This window comes from Dermacentor albipictus, chromosome 4 (assembly GCF_038994185.2).
Source record: "Dermacentor albipictus isolate Rhodes 1998 colony chromosome 4, USDA_Dalb.pri_finalv2, whole genome shotgun sequence".
In the NCBI taxonomy this organism is placed as follows: Eukaryota; Metazoa; Arthropoda; class Arachnida; order Ixodida; family Ixodidae; genus Dermacentor; species Dermacentor albipictus.
In genome coordinates, this window is record NC_091824.1 from 142,225,135 (window position 1) to 142,241,336 (window position 16,202).

The 16,202-nt window shown below is 45.3% G+C and overlaps 2 protein-coding genes across 3 annotated transcripts in view; one reads left to right on the forward strand and one right to left on the reverse strand.

Moving 5' to 3' along the window:
- LOC135915442 (uncharacterized) overlaps window positions 1-15,610 on the forward strand; it is an 18,723-nt gene extending 3,113 nt beyond the window's left edge. The window contains exons 3-12 of the mRNA XM_070537895.1: window positions 739-1,114; window positions 2,406-2,449; window positions 3,469-3,551; window positions 5,169-5,327; window positions 6,742-6,804; window positions 7,615-7,781; window positions 8,810-8,889; window positions 12,606-12,843; window positions 13,573-13,639; window positions 15,324-15,610. Coding sequence (XP_070393996.1) covers window positions 739-1,114; window positions 2,406-2,449; window positions 3,469-3,551; window positions 5,169-5,327; window positions 6,742-6,804; window positions 7,615-7,781; window positions 8,810-8,889; window positions 12,606-12,843; window positions 13,573-13,639; window positions 15,324-15,525 — 1,479 coding nt within the window. The 3' untranslated portion in view covers window positions 15,526-15,610. The remainder of the gene's footprint in view (window positions 1-738; window positions 1,115-2,405; window positions 2,450-3,468; window positions 3,552-5,168; window positions 5,328-6,741; window positions 6,805-7,614; window positions 7,782-8,809; window positions 8,890-12,605; window positions 12,844-13,572; window positions 13,640-15,323) is intronic.
- The window catches only part of LOC135915433 (isatin hydrolase-like), a 358,063-nt gene that overhangs the window by 278,437 nt on the left and 63,424 nt on the right, over window positions 1-16,202 (reverse strand). The gene's annotated exons all lie outside the window — the stretch shown is intronic.

A 16,202-nucleotide genomic window follows, 5' to 3' on the forward strand; every position in this document is an offset into this window, starting at 1 on the left:
CTATAATTTCCTCAACTTTTTTCTTTCTTTGTTTTGAAACGCTAACTGAGTTGAAACTATATCTTCAGCTGTGTTGTCTTGGTAACAACCACGGATTATCCTCTTGTCCTTGTAACGTGCCGAAAATGCTTCAGATATTGTTTAAATATCCTCCACGTACTTTGTTCTGTCATGAAGGGCTGTTATATGGATATTTATATTAAGCGGAGTTTCAGCTAAATTGGCTTTTATTTGGTTCTCGTAGTTCGTTAAAGGAAAGGTTTACAGTAGTTAAGCTTTATTCAGCGCTATGAGTGGGCAATGAGCGATGTGCTTGACTCAGAAACAGAAAAAAGAACCTCACAAAGCCGAAACGAAAAGTCATCTTTGTTTTTTGCAGCCGAATATTACAGTAAAGTACGTCTTTTATGCAGCGATCACAGATCTATCAACTGCATTCAAAAAGTATCGTAATGGGCCCGATGAATAGGACCGATTAATGCCATCGGCCGATGGATGGTGCTGGATGGAGTACTGTGTTTGAATGTGTCAGTACGTGCCAAGCAGGGCAAAGTTGAAGCGAGGATGATTTACAGTGGAAGGGATCCTGGCGAACGTGGCCTATCTGGTGTCCCTTGACCGCAGTTCGCCATTAGTACACCTTGCGGTTGTAGAAAGAACTAATACGTAGTTCGTCTCCACAGCCAGATCTCCTTGGCCAAGTGGAACGCCAATGTCATATTGCGTAATCATTTGCAGGTGGTCATCTACATAGCCTGCTCCTGCTTTCTGATGGGCTTCGTGCTGGTGTTTACGTTGGTGACAGTTTACGGTGGTCGACGAAGGTCGAACTCAAGCCGACCAGAGTCGAGCGCGTCGTGGGCGCAATTTGCAGAGTCGTACCCGCTGCTCGATTTTGGCCAGAGCTCGCAGGCATTGACGCTACAAGGCAACTCCGATGAAGACGACGAGAACGAACGGAACGAACGGGTGGTTTCAATAAATAACGAAAAGGAAGTGGACCGCAGTACGACAGCGCAAAGTCAACTCGGGAGGCTTGGATCGAATTCTGTTGACTACGCCCCGTCGGAAATCAGCGAGGGACAGTGGTCAACGACATGGTCGCTTCCTGGCGGTAGGAACATTAGCGTTGCGAAGCCTGTCGATGAGGCATCATTGAAGTACCCTCGCACCTTTTCTGTGCGCCAATGATTAGACGTGAGCGAGAAGAATGAGGTGCACCAATGGCCTTGATGTTTTTCGTTAGTCACAAGCCTTGCGAAGAAACAGGCTTCATTATTCAAATTTTCAGATTTAGTTCGCAAAAATTTCAAAGCACTTCGTCGTCATTTTGCGTTCAGTTTCACCGCTGTGCCCTTCTTTTTACTCCTTCACTGTAAAAATAACCTAATCTGTTAAATTTTTTGGTTAACAATTACTTCGCCAAAATACAAAATTTTAACCACGTACATACTAAGGGATCTCCATACCACTCATTATATATGAGTATATTACACACAAGGATAAATGTCTGTAGTTCCAGGCCATCAGTGCCATGGCAAGAATGATGAGGCACTGATCAGGAGGTCGCAGCCTCCGTGTTTGCAACCTCTGTCGAGTGGTTGTATTGTTTTATGAAATGTGTTGTTTTTTCAACAAAGTTGCCAACTACCTGAGACATGTTGCAACCCATGCGCCGGTGACAACACTGAAAAAGAAGCAGTAAAGCTGACAGCGCGGCGAACACACATATCCGTCCTGTTGCTATTCAGTGTCTCGTGAAAGTTATTTACCACAGCCAGCATCAAATTGTGCAGCTGGAATTGAGCAGTGAAACTCCTGGTCGTACGGTTTTAGCGTTAGTTACGCTCCTTTTAGTAGTTAATGTTCACATGTAAGCGCACTACATTGGGCATGCATGCGCTTTTACGTATGTGAGAAGCTGTACAAAGGTTCGTCATTTCGCAGTTCCAAATTGCGTGCGTAAGGCCCGTAGGCATGACTTTTCCCGTTTTGAATTGCAGTGTAATACAGTCTTGTGCTACTTTGCTTTGTAACCATTGTGCCGATATTATAGAAATAAAGCGCTTTAGTGCCTCCTCAGTGAAAGCTATATGTGCGCTATATCTCTTTGGTGCTTCTCAGATACCGGGAAAACTTTAATAGTGAATCGTTTGTGTAGATTGGCACTATTTAGGTAGCGAGAACAAAAAGAAACGGATAGCTTTGCACGCAACGAAAATTTTTGTACACCTTCTAACTGTGCTTCCATAAGATTAAAGCGATTTGTTATGCTTATTTACTAAAATAGTTATTTCCCATATAATATTTTGGTGGGACGCAAATATAGGCTACGTAACCATTTGTTGTTATTGCGCTTCACCGGCGTTTAAAATCTGTCGTTATTCGATTTACATTATTTGCAGACCCTCCCCAAGTCATCATCAAGAGCAAACCATTCGTCAAGCGGGTGAGCTATACGCTTGCAGAACAGGCAGTGACAGCTTACACGCTTCGTAACTTAGTAGTGCTTCCGGCAGCACGGAAGTTCCGACGCACAATCCTGGTGCTAAGTGCTTTTTATGCCAAAGCTAGCGTGCAGAAAGCTAATTAGCTCTCAATAGCTTTCTGATGATTCAGAAGAGATATCTGTAAGCACGTCTTTTAATAGGGTGGCAAGGCGTTAATTCAGTACACAGTGGGCTCCGCCCACAGCATTCTTCGAATTTTACCCTATGCCCTTTCTCCGATGCTGCGAATGGTGCTATGTCAGGGACTGGAAAGTGGCGGTTTCATTAAGAGGCAACACCAAGAGTACAGTGAACTCTTGCCTGAGATTTAAAAAGAAAGGACAACTTATAACGACTTTTGAATTGTGGCTGCCTGTTGGGAAACATTATACCTCATACGCGAGAGAAAAACGCGTCAACAGGTAGAGCGAAATGCGTGAAAGCCTATACCCGTTGATCACGAGGTGCGTGAGAGTAGACCTTTATTTGCGCTTTTGCGAGAGGCGTGGATATATTTTGAAGACCTCTAACTTAAGTTGAAGGCATCACCTGAAGGCCTTCTAGCATTACCTCTGCACTTAATGTTTCCACATAATGTGACATTGATGTGAAGGCGTCCACGCCATGCTTTGGCGCTATAGGCTGCGCTCTAGTGTGACCAGGTGGCGCCGTCGCGCCGAGGGACGTACGACGTCGAGGCACATGCGTTCACACCATCGCACTTTTAAATGGCCGGCGCTGATGCCAGGGCATGCTGTCACGTATCAACATCCCTTATGGTGTTATGAGATTGCTTTTTAATCAACTAAAATATGATAGAACAGCACTTTCGTACGCGCGCCTTCCATGCATGCACTCACTGAGGTCACCGAGGTAGATATGCGAGAAACCCGACGTTATGCGCGAACGCCGATCCTGTGTCGGTGGCACTGTAGTGCATGCATTGTCAATATGGCGATCCACATGATGTGCCGCGCAGCCCATCGAGGTGTTTCCGAGACGACTGCTGGACCTGTGCAACCAGGATGCACCACTCACGTTCTTCGCTCTTCTGCCACACGGGTGAGCTGTCTAGAGCCATTGCCGTCATGTGAATGACTGTGTCTTCATTGGAAAATTCAGTATATAACGCGTCAGTAGCTCTTAATCGTTCTTTAATGAGTCTATGTCAGCACAAGCTTCCTCGAAAGTCTTCTGGTGGTACCGCATACTTGCTTAAGCTTCCATCTTTTTTACTCCGTGCGTCGACATATAAATACTCACTCTCGTGCATGCCTCCACCCCGATGTAGAGCCGCTTAACAACGACGGGGAAAAAATGAAATAAATGGAAGCAAACTGATTGAACAGAATGGAATGCGTGTGCAGAGAATGGAGTGAGAGAATTTTCTCACAAGAGAGAAGTCTGAACAAAGTTTTGTGCAGTTGTATTCGCAAGGAGTGCGTTGTTGCCTTCAACACGTGTGTTCGGCCGACCATTAAAGAGACTCTGAGTCATACCTTTATCACACAAGGCTTGCCACGATTGCTTCGCACCCTGCCATTCCACGCTAGTCTTTTGTCAAACCCTCTGCCGGTGCTGGCAATTAGGAGTGGCTTTGTTCCCTGGTTTTGAGGAGTGAAGAAATTTGTGTTACCGCGCATTGTGTTCAACATTTCAGACGCGTAGAATACATTTAACGTCAGTAAGTTTTCAACTTGCGCAGGTTGGTCTTCCATTATCAACGTGTAGCATTGGGCGCAACAAACATGGAGAAAAACATCCGCTCCGCGTGTGTAATCATGTTCCTTCTTTTTGTCATGTTTTTGTACGCGCAATGCTAGACACACGTTTAACGTAACTGAAATATTTTGTTTACGATTCACCCCGCCAAAAACAACTTCAAAAGATTATACAAGTTTCATTGGATCCAAGCAAAATATTTTATGGCTCACGAGATTAGAAGAACATAGCAAGCACCCGGAAGTCAGCACCACGCTCCAGGTGAACTTCCACTCCACATTGGGAATCAAGTCAAGTTTATCGTAAAATAATAATACTTTTCAATGACGGTTCCAGACAAGGAAACGCTTTATTGACATGCCATCGCAAAAGCAGTGCCTTTTTTCACACCCGTTGATCTGTTCACGAGATGTAGTAATGATTGTCTGCAATACGCAACGCCAGGCGTAAAGAGAATGCAAACGTCATTGTATATCGGATAGGGATGTCGCAAGTATGTGTCAGACCACGTCTTTGAGGTTTCATGTCGGAGCTCCACGCACCATATCTGGTGATGTTGCATCCGCTTCTGCTAAATGGTTCGATGTACACAAAACTGTTTTCCTTAACAAGCATAACTCTCGTCTCACTCATATACGGTGTACGCTAAACTGTGAAAAGAAACGCGCCCACGTGCGGCTCCTATTCCGCTGATGGTCTAGCTGCAAGTGCCAGCTGCAAGTGCCAGTGTGTCAATTCACTGCTCTGCTGCCGTGTAGAAAGGCGCCACTGCGACCAAAAAGAGGTAATCTGCTGAAGAACCAAGCAAATGCACACTTTCCAGAGCAAAAACTTGCACATGTTCTACACTCGTGTGTTAGCTTAACGATGGCGCACACCGTGCGCAGTGGCTTCGCGGATTGTCGTTATAAACGTATGTACCCACGCCTCCACAACTCTTCTGTTTGGGTGACCCAGGCGACAGCACCGTCACAAATGGCTAGCCCACACTCGCCACAGCGAGGTCTTCCAGTTGTCATCCGTGCTCAGGCGGACCGTTCTCAAGGTGGTGCCCGTCACTGGAGACTTCACCGAGCAGCAGGTCGGCACCATCACCTCCGCCATTCAGTGCTGCTTGTAAGTTGGCTGCACTATGCGTAGAAACGTACCGTTTCTTCAACATATAGCTTCTCTTCATGGCTGTGTGCCGCCGTGTATCACTCTTAATCGGTCCTACTTAGGTTTCAGCTACAAGTGGACCCGTGTGACCATGTTTAAATACGTGGGACGATTAATTTTTAGGGGGTTTTACTTGCCAAAATCACTATCTGATTACGAGGCACGCCGTAGTGGGGGACTCCGGAAATTTGGACCACCTGGGGTTCAGTACACGGGTGTTTTTGCATTTCGCCCCCATCGAAATGCCGCCGCCGTGGCTGCAGGATTCCATCCTGCGACCTCGTGCTTAGCAGCCCAACACCATAGCCACTAAGCAACCAAGGCAGGTCGTGGGACGATGTCCCGTAAACATGGGTCTAGTGATGGAGTGCAGAAGAAACATCCACAAAATAGGCACAAGTGTATGAAACGCAGATTCGGACAACAGTGGATATTTCACTAGAACGTAATTCCACAGCATTTTTATGTGAATTGCAAAAGTAAAAAATATGTTAAACTATATGAAGACCGTTCCTTATATTTTGTAAATTTATGTTGAATGCAGTTTTTCTTAAGGAAGCGGATAACATTTTGCGAGACTTATTTACACGGCATAACAGCACAGCTTATTCTAATGCACAAACTGCACGCACAAGTTGTTCCTTATGTCGCCTCAAATACCGACGTGGTCCTTGCGGCCTGATCATTTATCACGTCGAGCTCACTGTTCTGTTGAATAATCTGGCTGGTTAAAGCAACACACACACACACACACACACACACACACACACACACACACACACACACACACACACACACACACACACACACACACACACACACACACACACACACACACACACACACACGCACACACACACACGCACACACACACACACACACACACACACACACACACGCACACACGCACGCACGCACGCACACAAGTGTTAACTACTTAGACTCATGGTTGCCACTGTCTCTTTATATGTAGGTATATGTACAGCCAAATGCTTTTAAAAGCAGCATCGCAGAGTTTGGGCTGTTTTCGGCCATAATATGAAAGCAAATGTCGAACATAAGTCAGCACTATAAAAAAAAATCGCTACCTTTTAGCTAACGCCAGCTAGGTAGCAAGCCTACAGAATTCCTGGAAAAAAATAAGGGAAATCTATAGAGTTGTATTATCAGAATGAAATAAAGATGACGATTTGGGGAACATGACTGGCTAGTTGGCACGAAAGTTTTGGACGCGAGACGGAGATTAAGGCTTGATATACAGTGTGACAAATGTGTTGAAATCACATTTATAGTTATTAACATCTGTGATTGATTGAGTGATCCAGCTTACGCTTAGATCTGCGCACTAAAAGCATACCTATATTCTTTTCAGCAAGCTGAGCACACTGAAGCATGGCACTGTCTACAGGGCCCCAAACTTCATCGAGGTTGAACGGTTAGAAAATTTTTCTGTTTGCTTTTAAGCCGAAATCCCTATAAGACGCTAGGTATCATTACCAGTCGGATGTATCTGTCGTCCAGTAAATACGTCCCTTTTTATTTCGTTGCCTCTACTTAGACACTCTGGCCATAACATCATCCAGTGCTAATGTTCCTGCCTTCGATCACACCTTCTACGCTATCACACATTTCAACAAAGCACTGACAGACACAAGATATCACTAGGGCTTTACTGGGTAGTAATGTGGAAGTACGTGCAATACGTACCCTATATACGTATTGCTCACCACCGTTTAGTCTGCCCTTTCACGCTGAGGCGAAAGCGTCACATGGTCCATTGAGCGAGAAATAGGGTGTTAGCCTTCCGCAGCAGTGAAACTACACCTAAATTCCCATTGGTTGTGACGTCACGTCACGAGTGTGCCTCGACAGAGCAGAGTGGGTGAAAGGGAACACCTGCTGCCCCGGTAGGACGCCAGGTGTTGCGTGAGGGGGAGAGGGCATCGCTGCGACGCCACGTCACTCTCGCCCTCGGAAGCCTGTGTTGTCCGCGCGTTCCTCGTCCGCACAAGCTCTCGCCTGCGTTCTAAATGCGCCAATCAAAAAGCGCCAATCGTCTCGACGCGCTCGTTTGCCGGCGAGGAGTGCATAACTCGAAGGACCGCTCTGCGATGTTCAACTGGACATTATTGCTTTCGCATTCACAATTTATAAGAATTCCTTAGATGTCGGATTTTCTTCTGTTAAGTTAGAAGCTTCGCTGTAACCGTTTCTTCTCTAAAGCATGCGATTGTTCCGCGTGCAGGATCGTGTGCGTGTTCGACCAGTTCCCGGAGTGGCTTCTGCACAGCGGCGGCTGGGAATTGGACTCTTCGAGCGAGTCCCTGGCCGATAGCCTCGCCTCCGAGATGGCTGGTACGGACGGCAACTCCGACGCCTCCGATTTGCTTGTGGGCTTTCGCGGATCTCAGGGTACACAGACTTCTCGCTACCATAACTGCAGCCGAGTACTTCGGAACTCCGCGTTTACACGACACCTTGTTGTCTCAAGAACTCCACTGTCTTACGCCCTCTTAAAATAATAATAATAATAATAATAATAATAATAATAATAATAATAATAATAATAATAATAATAATAATAATAATAATAATAATAATAATAATAATAATAATAATAATAATAATAATAATAATAATAATAATAATAATAATAATAATAATAATAATAATAACACTGTGCTTTAAAGGTGCCCATAAAAAGTTCATTTCGGTTCAAAAAGAAGCTCAGTAAGGACAAGGAATGATACTGCCGAGTGGAAACCGAAAAGATTTGACCTTGGCATGTTTAATCACTGATATTACTCTCTGACTACAACAGACGTGATAAATTTTCGCTTCGTCGCTCAGCACAGTAAATCCTTACGAAAATTAGGAAAATTTGATTTTTTACAGCGGTTCACTCGCGCTGATCATCATTTACAGTGAGGCCATCCTCTCAGCTTGATTGCAGACGGAGGCGTCTATTAGTTTATACTGAATACTATTATTATATAATATATAATATATTATATTATATATATTAACATTAGTTTAAACTGAATATTGATTGCTGAAAAATATTACGACTAGGCGTGAATTATGGCAGCTCTAATACGAAGGGTATGTTTGATAACCTTAAACGAGAAGTGATTATTTTAAGAAACGGTTTTTAAATAAGTTGGAAACATTGTACGGTGTGTTTCATGGAGAAACCTACAATCGGAAACACTGTATATAGTGCCAAATGCTGTGCTGTATTGAAGTTCAGTTTAGAGGCTATCTATAATACAAGGCCTAGTATACTACCTGTATAATATTTAGTATATAATCTTAGTATATCTAATGTCTTCTTTAGGCTACTGTCTGGACCACGAATAGTCAGCTATCAGCTTATATATAAGTAATCTTTATCAGGGTTGTTCCCCCTTCATGCCTTCTTTCTTCTTTATTTTTTTCAGGCATAAATCAATGCTGCTTAACTCGACATTTCATTGTGTTCGAGCTGTGCTACGCCGGAAAACCGCTTTCGCGAATATCGGTGAGTCATTTGCACTCAAAATGCAACTGTGAATATTTCCATGAGACCCTGGATGAAAGCAATGCTACCTCCTGCAGTAAAATTAGGTTGATGAACCGAACAGGAACTGAACTGAGTGGCAGTCTGGGTTTCTATTGTAAGCAGTGCGGTTGCCGGCCTAAGCAAGGTCAATTCAAAGGAGTCGCGAAGCTTAATTGGGGCGGAGGGTGGTCCACAACCAATTGTCGTTGACGTCGGCAAGGGCGATTATGGGAGCAGTGATTGAAGCGTGGCTAGGTGAGGAGGAAACAAACATTCCTCAAGAAAAGAAAAGAAAAAGAAAAAAAATGTTTTTCATCAAGCATGAGACGCAACACCGTTTTATTCAATGAAAAGAAAATTCCTAATCAATTTTACATACATGTCGTGAAGAAAAAATACAACACTCCATCACTGCATCATTAACAAGTACCACTTTTTGAAGGCCAATAACAATGAAGGACCCCCCCCCCCCTCCCTTCACTGCAATGCAGATCTTCTAGTGTGCATAGAAGGCGCGCTCACGTGTTTCGCTGTTTCCTTGTCAACGTTTGCATGAATTGTGGTGACGTTGTGTTTGGGAGGTCTGTTGCATCGTCTGTCAACGTGTTCAGTCAAACGTAGTGAGTTACGACCGCCAAGCAATTGTTCACTTGGCTGTCTTCGTTCGCCTGCGCTGGCCGACGGACTTGGCGTCCAATGACGCCTCCAGCACTCGGCAGCTTTCTTCGGCCCGCAAAGAAGCGATGTTCTGTGTATGGGTGCGACAGTGGTACGACTGGCGTTTCGCTGCACCGCTTTGCGTGCTAAAAGCTCGAAACAGCCACCGAGTCGAATTGCGGGGCAGTTGAAAACAATGCTCCAAAGGCAGGCCACGTAAATATATTTATGGCATTGGGCTGCCAAGCACCAGGTCGCTGGATCGAATCCCGGCCACGGCGGCTGCACTTCGATGAGGGCGAAATGCGAAAACTCCCTTGTACTTAGATTTAGGTGCATGTTAAAGAACGCCGGGTGGTCCAAACTTATGGATTTCCCCGCTACGGCATGCCTCATGATCAGATCGGGATTTTGGCACGTAAAACACCATAATTCAATTTAAAGAAGTATATTTCCCGCCATTGACAGCAGAAATGACGTCACTTCATCTTTCACCGAATATGATGTCACTTTATTTTTCGTTCCACCGTTTTTGACCCTGGAGCATGGAGTTGACGATGCGCCCGAAGCACACGCGTGTCTTCGTTGCTACAATGTGTTTTACCGCGATAGTGTTAAGGGCTCCGTGTCGAAAAAAACCCGGCGTCCACCGTTGACCGTCTTTTCACGAAAAATCATTCGGTACCACGCGTACCCAACAACGGAGGCGCTCCGCGTAGCACAGAGACGTTACTGAACTAACTGAATTTCTCAAAGTAAAATGCGTCAGAAAAATGGTAAAGTACGATTTACACACAACCTACAGTCATGATAGCATCGGACTGTAATTTGAATATACGAGAAAACATAATTCTGTTGCGCAAGAACTCAAACACAAACGCCTTTTACAACGTCTCTACCATTCACAAAACGTTGATAGAGTGGCGCGCCCGTTTCCTTGCAGCATCATCCAGATGGCGCTCGCCTCGGCGCATCCTCGGCACACGCAAGAGGCCGCGTTTCTACCACAAAGCTCGCCTTCGTTAGCATTCGCCACCAGCGTTTCCACATAAGCATTAGGGTTACATAAGCTGCAGTTGCCAGGAAGCGTGAGAAGCAGTCGGAGATCTTCGAATGCTATCGCGTTCCACTCTTAAAAGCGAAGCTTAAGCGTCTTCCAAATTTTCTATGCCTTTTACGATGCGTTCCAGCGTATTTGCATGTTTGTGAGTTCTTATATAAATCAGTTGTTAGCCTGCGCAACGGGTCCTTTTCTATGAGTCGTTACCTTCGTCCGCATTCTGAGCTCAGTTTCCCGTCTGCAGCGTACTAGATACCTACTGGATCCTATTGAGCGGAAAGAGCGGCACTGCTACACCCTTTCCCACTTTCCTCCTGATTAACTGCTTAAACTTTTGGGGAATACCTCGTAGACATACTTAAATGAGCTTCAATGGTTTGAGAAGGCATGTCTGTAGAAAATAATTAACCGAATTCAGCCGGCACTACTGCGCCTACAGTGTATTTCGAGTCAATTGAAGTCTCGCATCTCATGCCTGCATGTTATCTCAAGCAAACTCCCTCTCGGACTGCTTTCTCGCATTATATTTTTCAATAACTTTTAGAATGCGTCGCAACCATGCCGATTCGAAAAAAAGAACATGTGAATGCATTTGGCGTAAAGAGTAACTCTTTTATCTAAGTGCACTGAATCCGTATCAATTCTTTTTTCCGAAAATCTCGAATTTGTATAAGAGTTCTGAGCTGGGCTAATTGGTTTTGTACATTATGGCGAAACCTCATAGACGACGGAACGGGTAAAAAGCTGAAAAAAGAAGAAAGAGACGAAAGGGCTAAAAACGGACAGGATTTGTTAGTAGAAATCACGACCTTTCGCACTTATGACAGCGAGACTGAAAAGTCCTTGCTTGTTTGCCTGCTTGTTTGTGTGTTTTATGTGTCCATGTTTGCATGTTTGAGTGTATGTCTCCTCAGTTTCTTATCATTTCTGATCTTGCTGTCACTGCGGCTGCTGCCATCAACTGTATTTTTTTTTTTGTTAGAGCGTATGTGTGATATTTCTTTTTTTTTGCTGACTCACAGCATTAACTTTTGAGACAGACCTCGGTACGTTGGTCCCACCACCTTAGGGTAAAAATACACTTTCTTTTGTTCAAATAAATTTGCGAGCGAGGCTGGAGAACTGGTTTTTCTGAAGCTAATAATACTCCTTAATTCTGAACCGTAATGAACCTGTCTGAATCAGTTGAAACCGGGTCAAACCAATGCATTTTGCTCCGGCGCTGAACCTGAGCTGAACTTAAATACGTGCAGAAACCTGAACCCGAACCCAAACCGACTTATAAAATTCAATTTTTGTCTGAGACTTCAATTTTTGTCTGCGATGCTACGGAGCAAGACTGCGTTTAGTGACTCGAGATGGTAACACTAAACAGTCGTCAATTACGCGTGTCGTCGATTTAAAGAGCGGTTGTAAAGTCTGGACGACAGATATATGAAGTTCCGAATGACGACAAATCTGTCGACACGACTGTTATGCCACTTGGGACGACTGATCTGCAAGAGATCTGTGTGAGCAGATCAAATCCTGAATAAAGAAATACAACGTTGGCCTTTCGGCTTTTTGGTTCGACTGAACGTCAACATAGCCCATTTATAGCATGAAAGATCAGTGAGCGCCAGATTTCCCCTATGAACATAAAACGACAGCAAAGCATAATGTTGCAGTTTCAAACATCCAATATGTGCTTGTTGCTAAATGCTTTTTTTTCTTTTTTTGTGGAAGAAAATAACACAACGTACTGAATTGCAACCTACTTCTTTAAATTATTCGTACAGCTGCCAATGGTCTCTGATGGTTAAATGTTTGGGAACCACGGGCTCACGTATAGTGGTCAACGGAAATGATAACATGCCCAATTTCAGTTTCCAAATAAGACTTGTAATCCGGGGTACCTACATATACAGACATTGCCTCAATACAAGCCGCCTTGGATAATTATATGCCACATTTGACCACCACTGTCCCTACGGTGTAGCTGCGCAGCGCGGTACAAGGCCGCAGCCTGGTGCAGCAGGCGGCGTGCTGCATGGCCGTGGCTGAGAGCGCTCTGGGATTTCGGCACACGAGCGTGGACGCCGACAAGCTGCTGGTGTCCGTGACCGACGCAGGCTGCCTCGAGTACCGGCTTCCGGACAGGACGCCCCTCTCGGTCGACAGCGCTGGTCTGAAGGCGCACCTGGCCGGTTGCCTGTCGTTCACCATCGACTTGGGAGGCACGCCGCACTTGCGCATTTTCGCTTTCTAAGCATAAGCGAGCTGACTTGTTGAGCCTTCTTCAGCTTATTTTGATATCGAATTTTATTTGTTATCGAACGGACTGTGCCTGTGAACGCCTGCGCGCTCGCATCCGAAATTGGAACTTACACGCGAACACGCACACAAGAGCAGAGAGAGAGCGAGAGAGAGAGAGAGAACGAGAGACTTGAGCAACTTGAGATTACTAAAAAGGGGCCCGAAATCACGAAGCTATTGTCTCGTAAGTGTTCTTAGCGAATGGCTGGCCGCTTTCACTAATAACAACCGCACTCGAATGGAGCAGCATGCTGCTTCGAGCGCGGCCATGTACCAATATGTCCGCTATCACGATTGGTTGGAATATGCTCTTATAAACAATTTTGGCGTTGGAACTTTTTGTTTTTGCATGTGGATACGGAGCTTGAATCATTCCAAGCAGCCTACACAGTACGTCTGGGACAATAAAGGTAGCCGCGGAAGCATTGCTACTACAGAAGGTTTGCAGTCCACAGTTAATGTTGACTATCTTGTTGCGTAAAATAGTAAAGCTGCCTATGCTCTGAGTGGTGGTATGTGTCGGTTAGGCATATTAATCTGCGGTCCCACGTATGGGTCATAGAAATCGCATCAGTCATAGAAAACATTCCAACGGGCACTCGCGCATAATGAACTAAAATGCTTAATTTTTTTTTTCAACTTCACTGCAGGGGACAGGAAAGACGAAGACTCGGCGTTTCAAGGAAATGCAACCGACAGTCCAGCTTTGAACTGCAGGTTTGTAAAAATTTCGAGCGTATGGTATGGACAAGAACAGGTATGACTCAGTGCGGTGTAATTTTCCGAATGCCTCCGTTTTGAGCTGACGTCATTCGTTGGCAAGGAAAACAGAGAAAGTAGGATCGGTAGCGCGTAACGGTGATGTCTGCTTCCTGAAAAATTTGCTATGGCCGTGCGCCTTATTACGTATTTTCGTAAAAACTACATCGCTCTGTAATGACACCTCATCGCGCTAAGAATCACAAAGTGAAGTTGTCCGGAAATTATTGAAGCTTTACATAGACGCGTTCGTTAAAAATGTGGGCACAATGGTGACCCGAATCGAGCACCTGAAATCTCCTTGGACTATTGCCGCGAGATTGGCCCATGAAACAGAACAGGTGAATAGTGTTTTCTGCAGCTGCTGTAGTGGTGTTCTCCACAAAATATACCCCTCAAGTGCCCATCAAAACATCTCAGTGTGCATGGTTAAGTCAGTGCTTGTCTCGTTGTAAGTGTGAGGTGTAAAATACTGTAAATCTATTAGAGTATACTGATCTAGTGAGAGCGAGAGATGTCAATTAAAAGGGTGACAGTTATGATAATAGTGTGGCCCTGTACGTTTAAGGACCAAGCGCAAGTATCGTGCGAAGCTTCCGTATGTTTTTCTCGAATTTTAGCTACATTAAGGTCTCTGAGGCCGTTTCGTTGATAGCATCGTGACAACAATAGACTGAAGTAGTGATTGCACTTGAACAACGATCCTCAGTGCTTCAGAAATGAAATGCTTGTGAAATTCTTCTCCACACCAGCGCCATATAATGCATTAGAACCTGAAGACTACAATTTAGAGCACGGAAATAGCCTAAAGACGGAGCTTATAGCGCAACTGAACACTTGCAGTAAAATGGAGGCGCTACTTCGTACACACCAAGAAACGGAAGAACACGTTAAGTGGCGACACTTCCAAGAATGCGGAGAACACGAAATTGATGCGCCGAATTTTTCTGTCCGTGTACTCGCACTCGATTATCACTGGAGGTTGAGGTGAGGACTATAGAGTTTCCTGCGAAAATCGCTAGAGGGAACTCTGTCGCTAGTGTCTGGGAGGCAATTGGAGCTGCGGGTATGCAAGTTCAGCCAGCACGCAGAAATGATAGGCGGTACACGATTTTGCCTCGACTTCATCCCCCTGGTTTCTAACGGCTTGGTGACATATTGCAAAGTGATTATCTTCAGAAAAATAGCTTGCTAGAAATGCTCCAACTCGCAATGGTTATGCATCTGCGCAGACACACGTTGCGTTGCTGTTTTTTTTTTCAAAAAAGTACGAATGCTTAGAAAAATTAAGCGTAGTAAACACCGTCACAAGAAAGTGTGAAGCCACAAACGTCAAGATTAAGACATTCACGTAGGAAGGAAGGAAATCAACTTTATTCAGGTCCTGCAGGTCACGAGAGCTTTGGGCTCTCGTGGAGTGGGCGTCTCCCACGACGGAACCGGGAGGTTGAGTTTCCATTATTATGACGCCATCATTCCAATGGCAGCTGAAAGATCGCAACGGCCTAGTTCCCTCTAGTAATTTTCGCAAGAATCTCTATGCCGAACGCGTAGCCTCGGAGATCGCAAAGCAATCTCGGAGGCCACGTTAATTTAGCGCTGGAGCTCACGTGTAGCGCGTGCTGCTGGAATCTTTCTGCAGTGGCGACGGGCCTCCTCGTTTCTACGGCAACGTGATGTGGCTTGTCGCGGTGATGGACAGCGTGGTGAACAAGCTGCGTTCAGAGGTGCCCGGGTCACGCGCGCTTGCCGAGCGCGCAGTGTTCGAAGAGTTGCTCTCGTGGCAGGCCCGGCTGCAGCAGTGCAACTCGGCCGACGAGTTTGTCGCCACGCTTGGCCTCTAAGGAAGCCCTGACCATCAATCTTCGCATCTGCTCATCACCCAATCGCACCGGAGACATTAAATTCGTCATTGTATTTTTTCGCTTACTTAAGATACCAGGAAGTTCAGCTGGCGGGCAGATTTCAAGTGTACGCGAAGTCTGTTAGTCTAATCGTCCTTCGCCACTTTTAGAGAAACATCGCAGGTCTGCTACCGACGCAGTACGAAAAACGAACACGTTATGTCACGTTCCATTGTAGCGCACACAGAACAATTTGTTGTTATATTGCGGTTAGATCAGGAGTAAATACCGCGTGGATGCTGCCAGCAAATTGCGAGCTATCACCGTACCGTGTACGTTCAGTTTGGTTGTGGAGATGAATAAAGTGCGTAAAAACCAAACGCACTGTTTCCTTACTGCGACAGCGTATTGGCCCATTTTTTACCGCTTAGACGATGCACCAATTTCCAACCACACTGTAGCCTTCCATGCCTTGCTCGGAGTCTTGTGACCTATTTTGATTTCTAATTTCTCAAGCTTGCACAGAGGTTATTAGCGTTGACAGTTGTACTGTCAGAAACAATAGTCTGGGTGCGACTGAAGCATCGGAAAAAGAAAAGCTTTGTTTACACTACAGACTCATTCTGAAACCGAGCCGTGCAGCTCACAGCACCGCTCTGAAATTGTAGCGGTGCGCG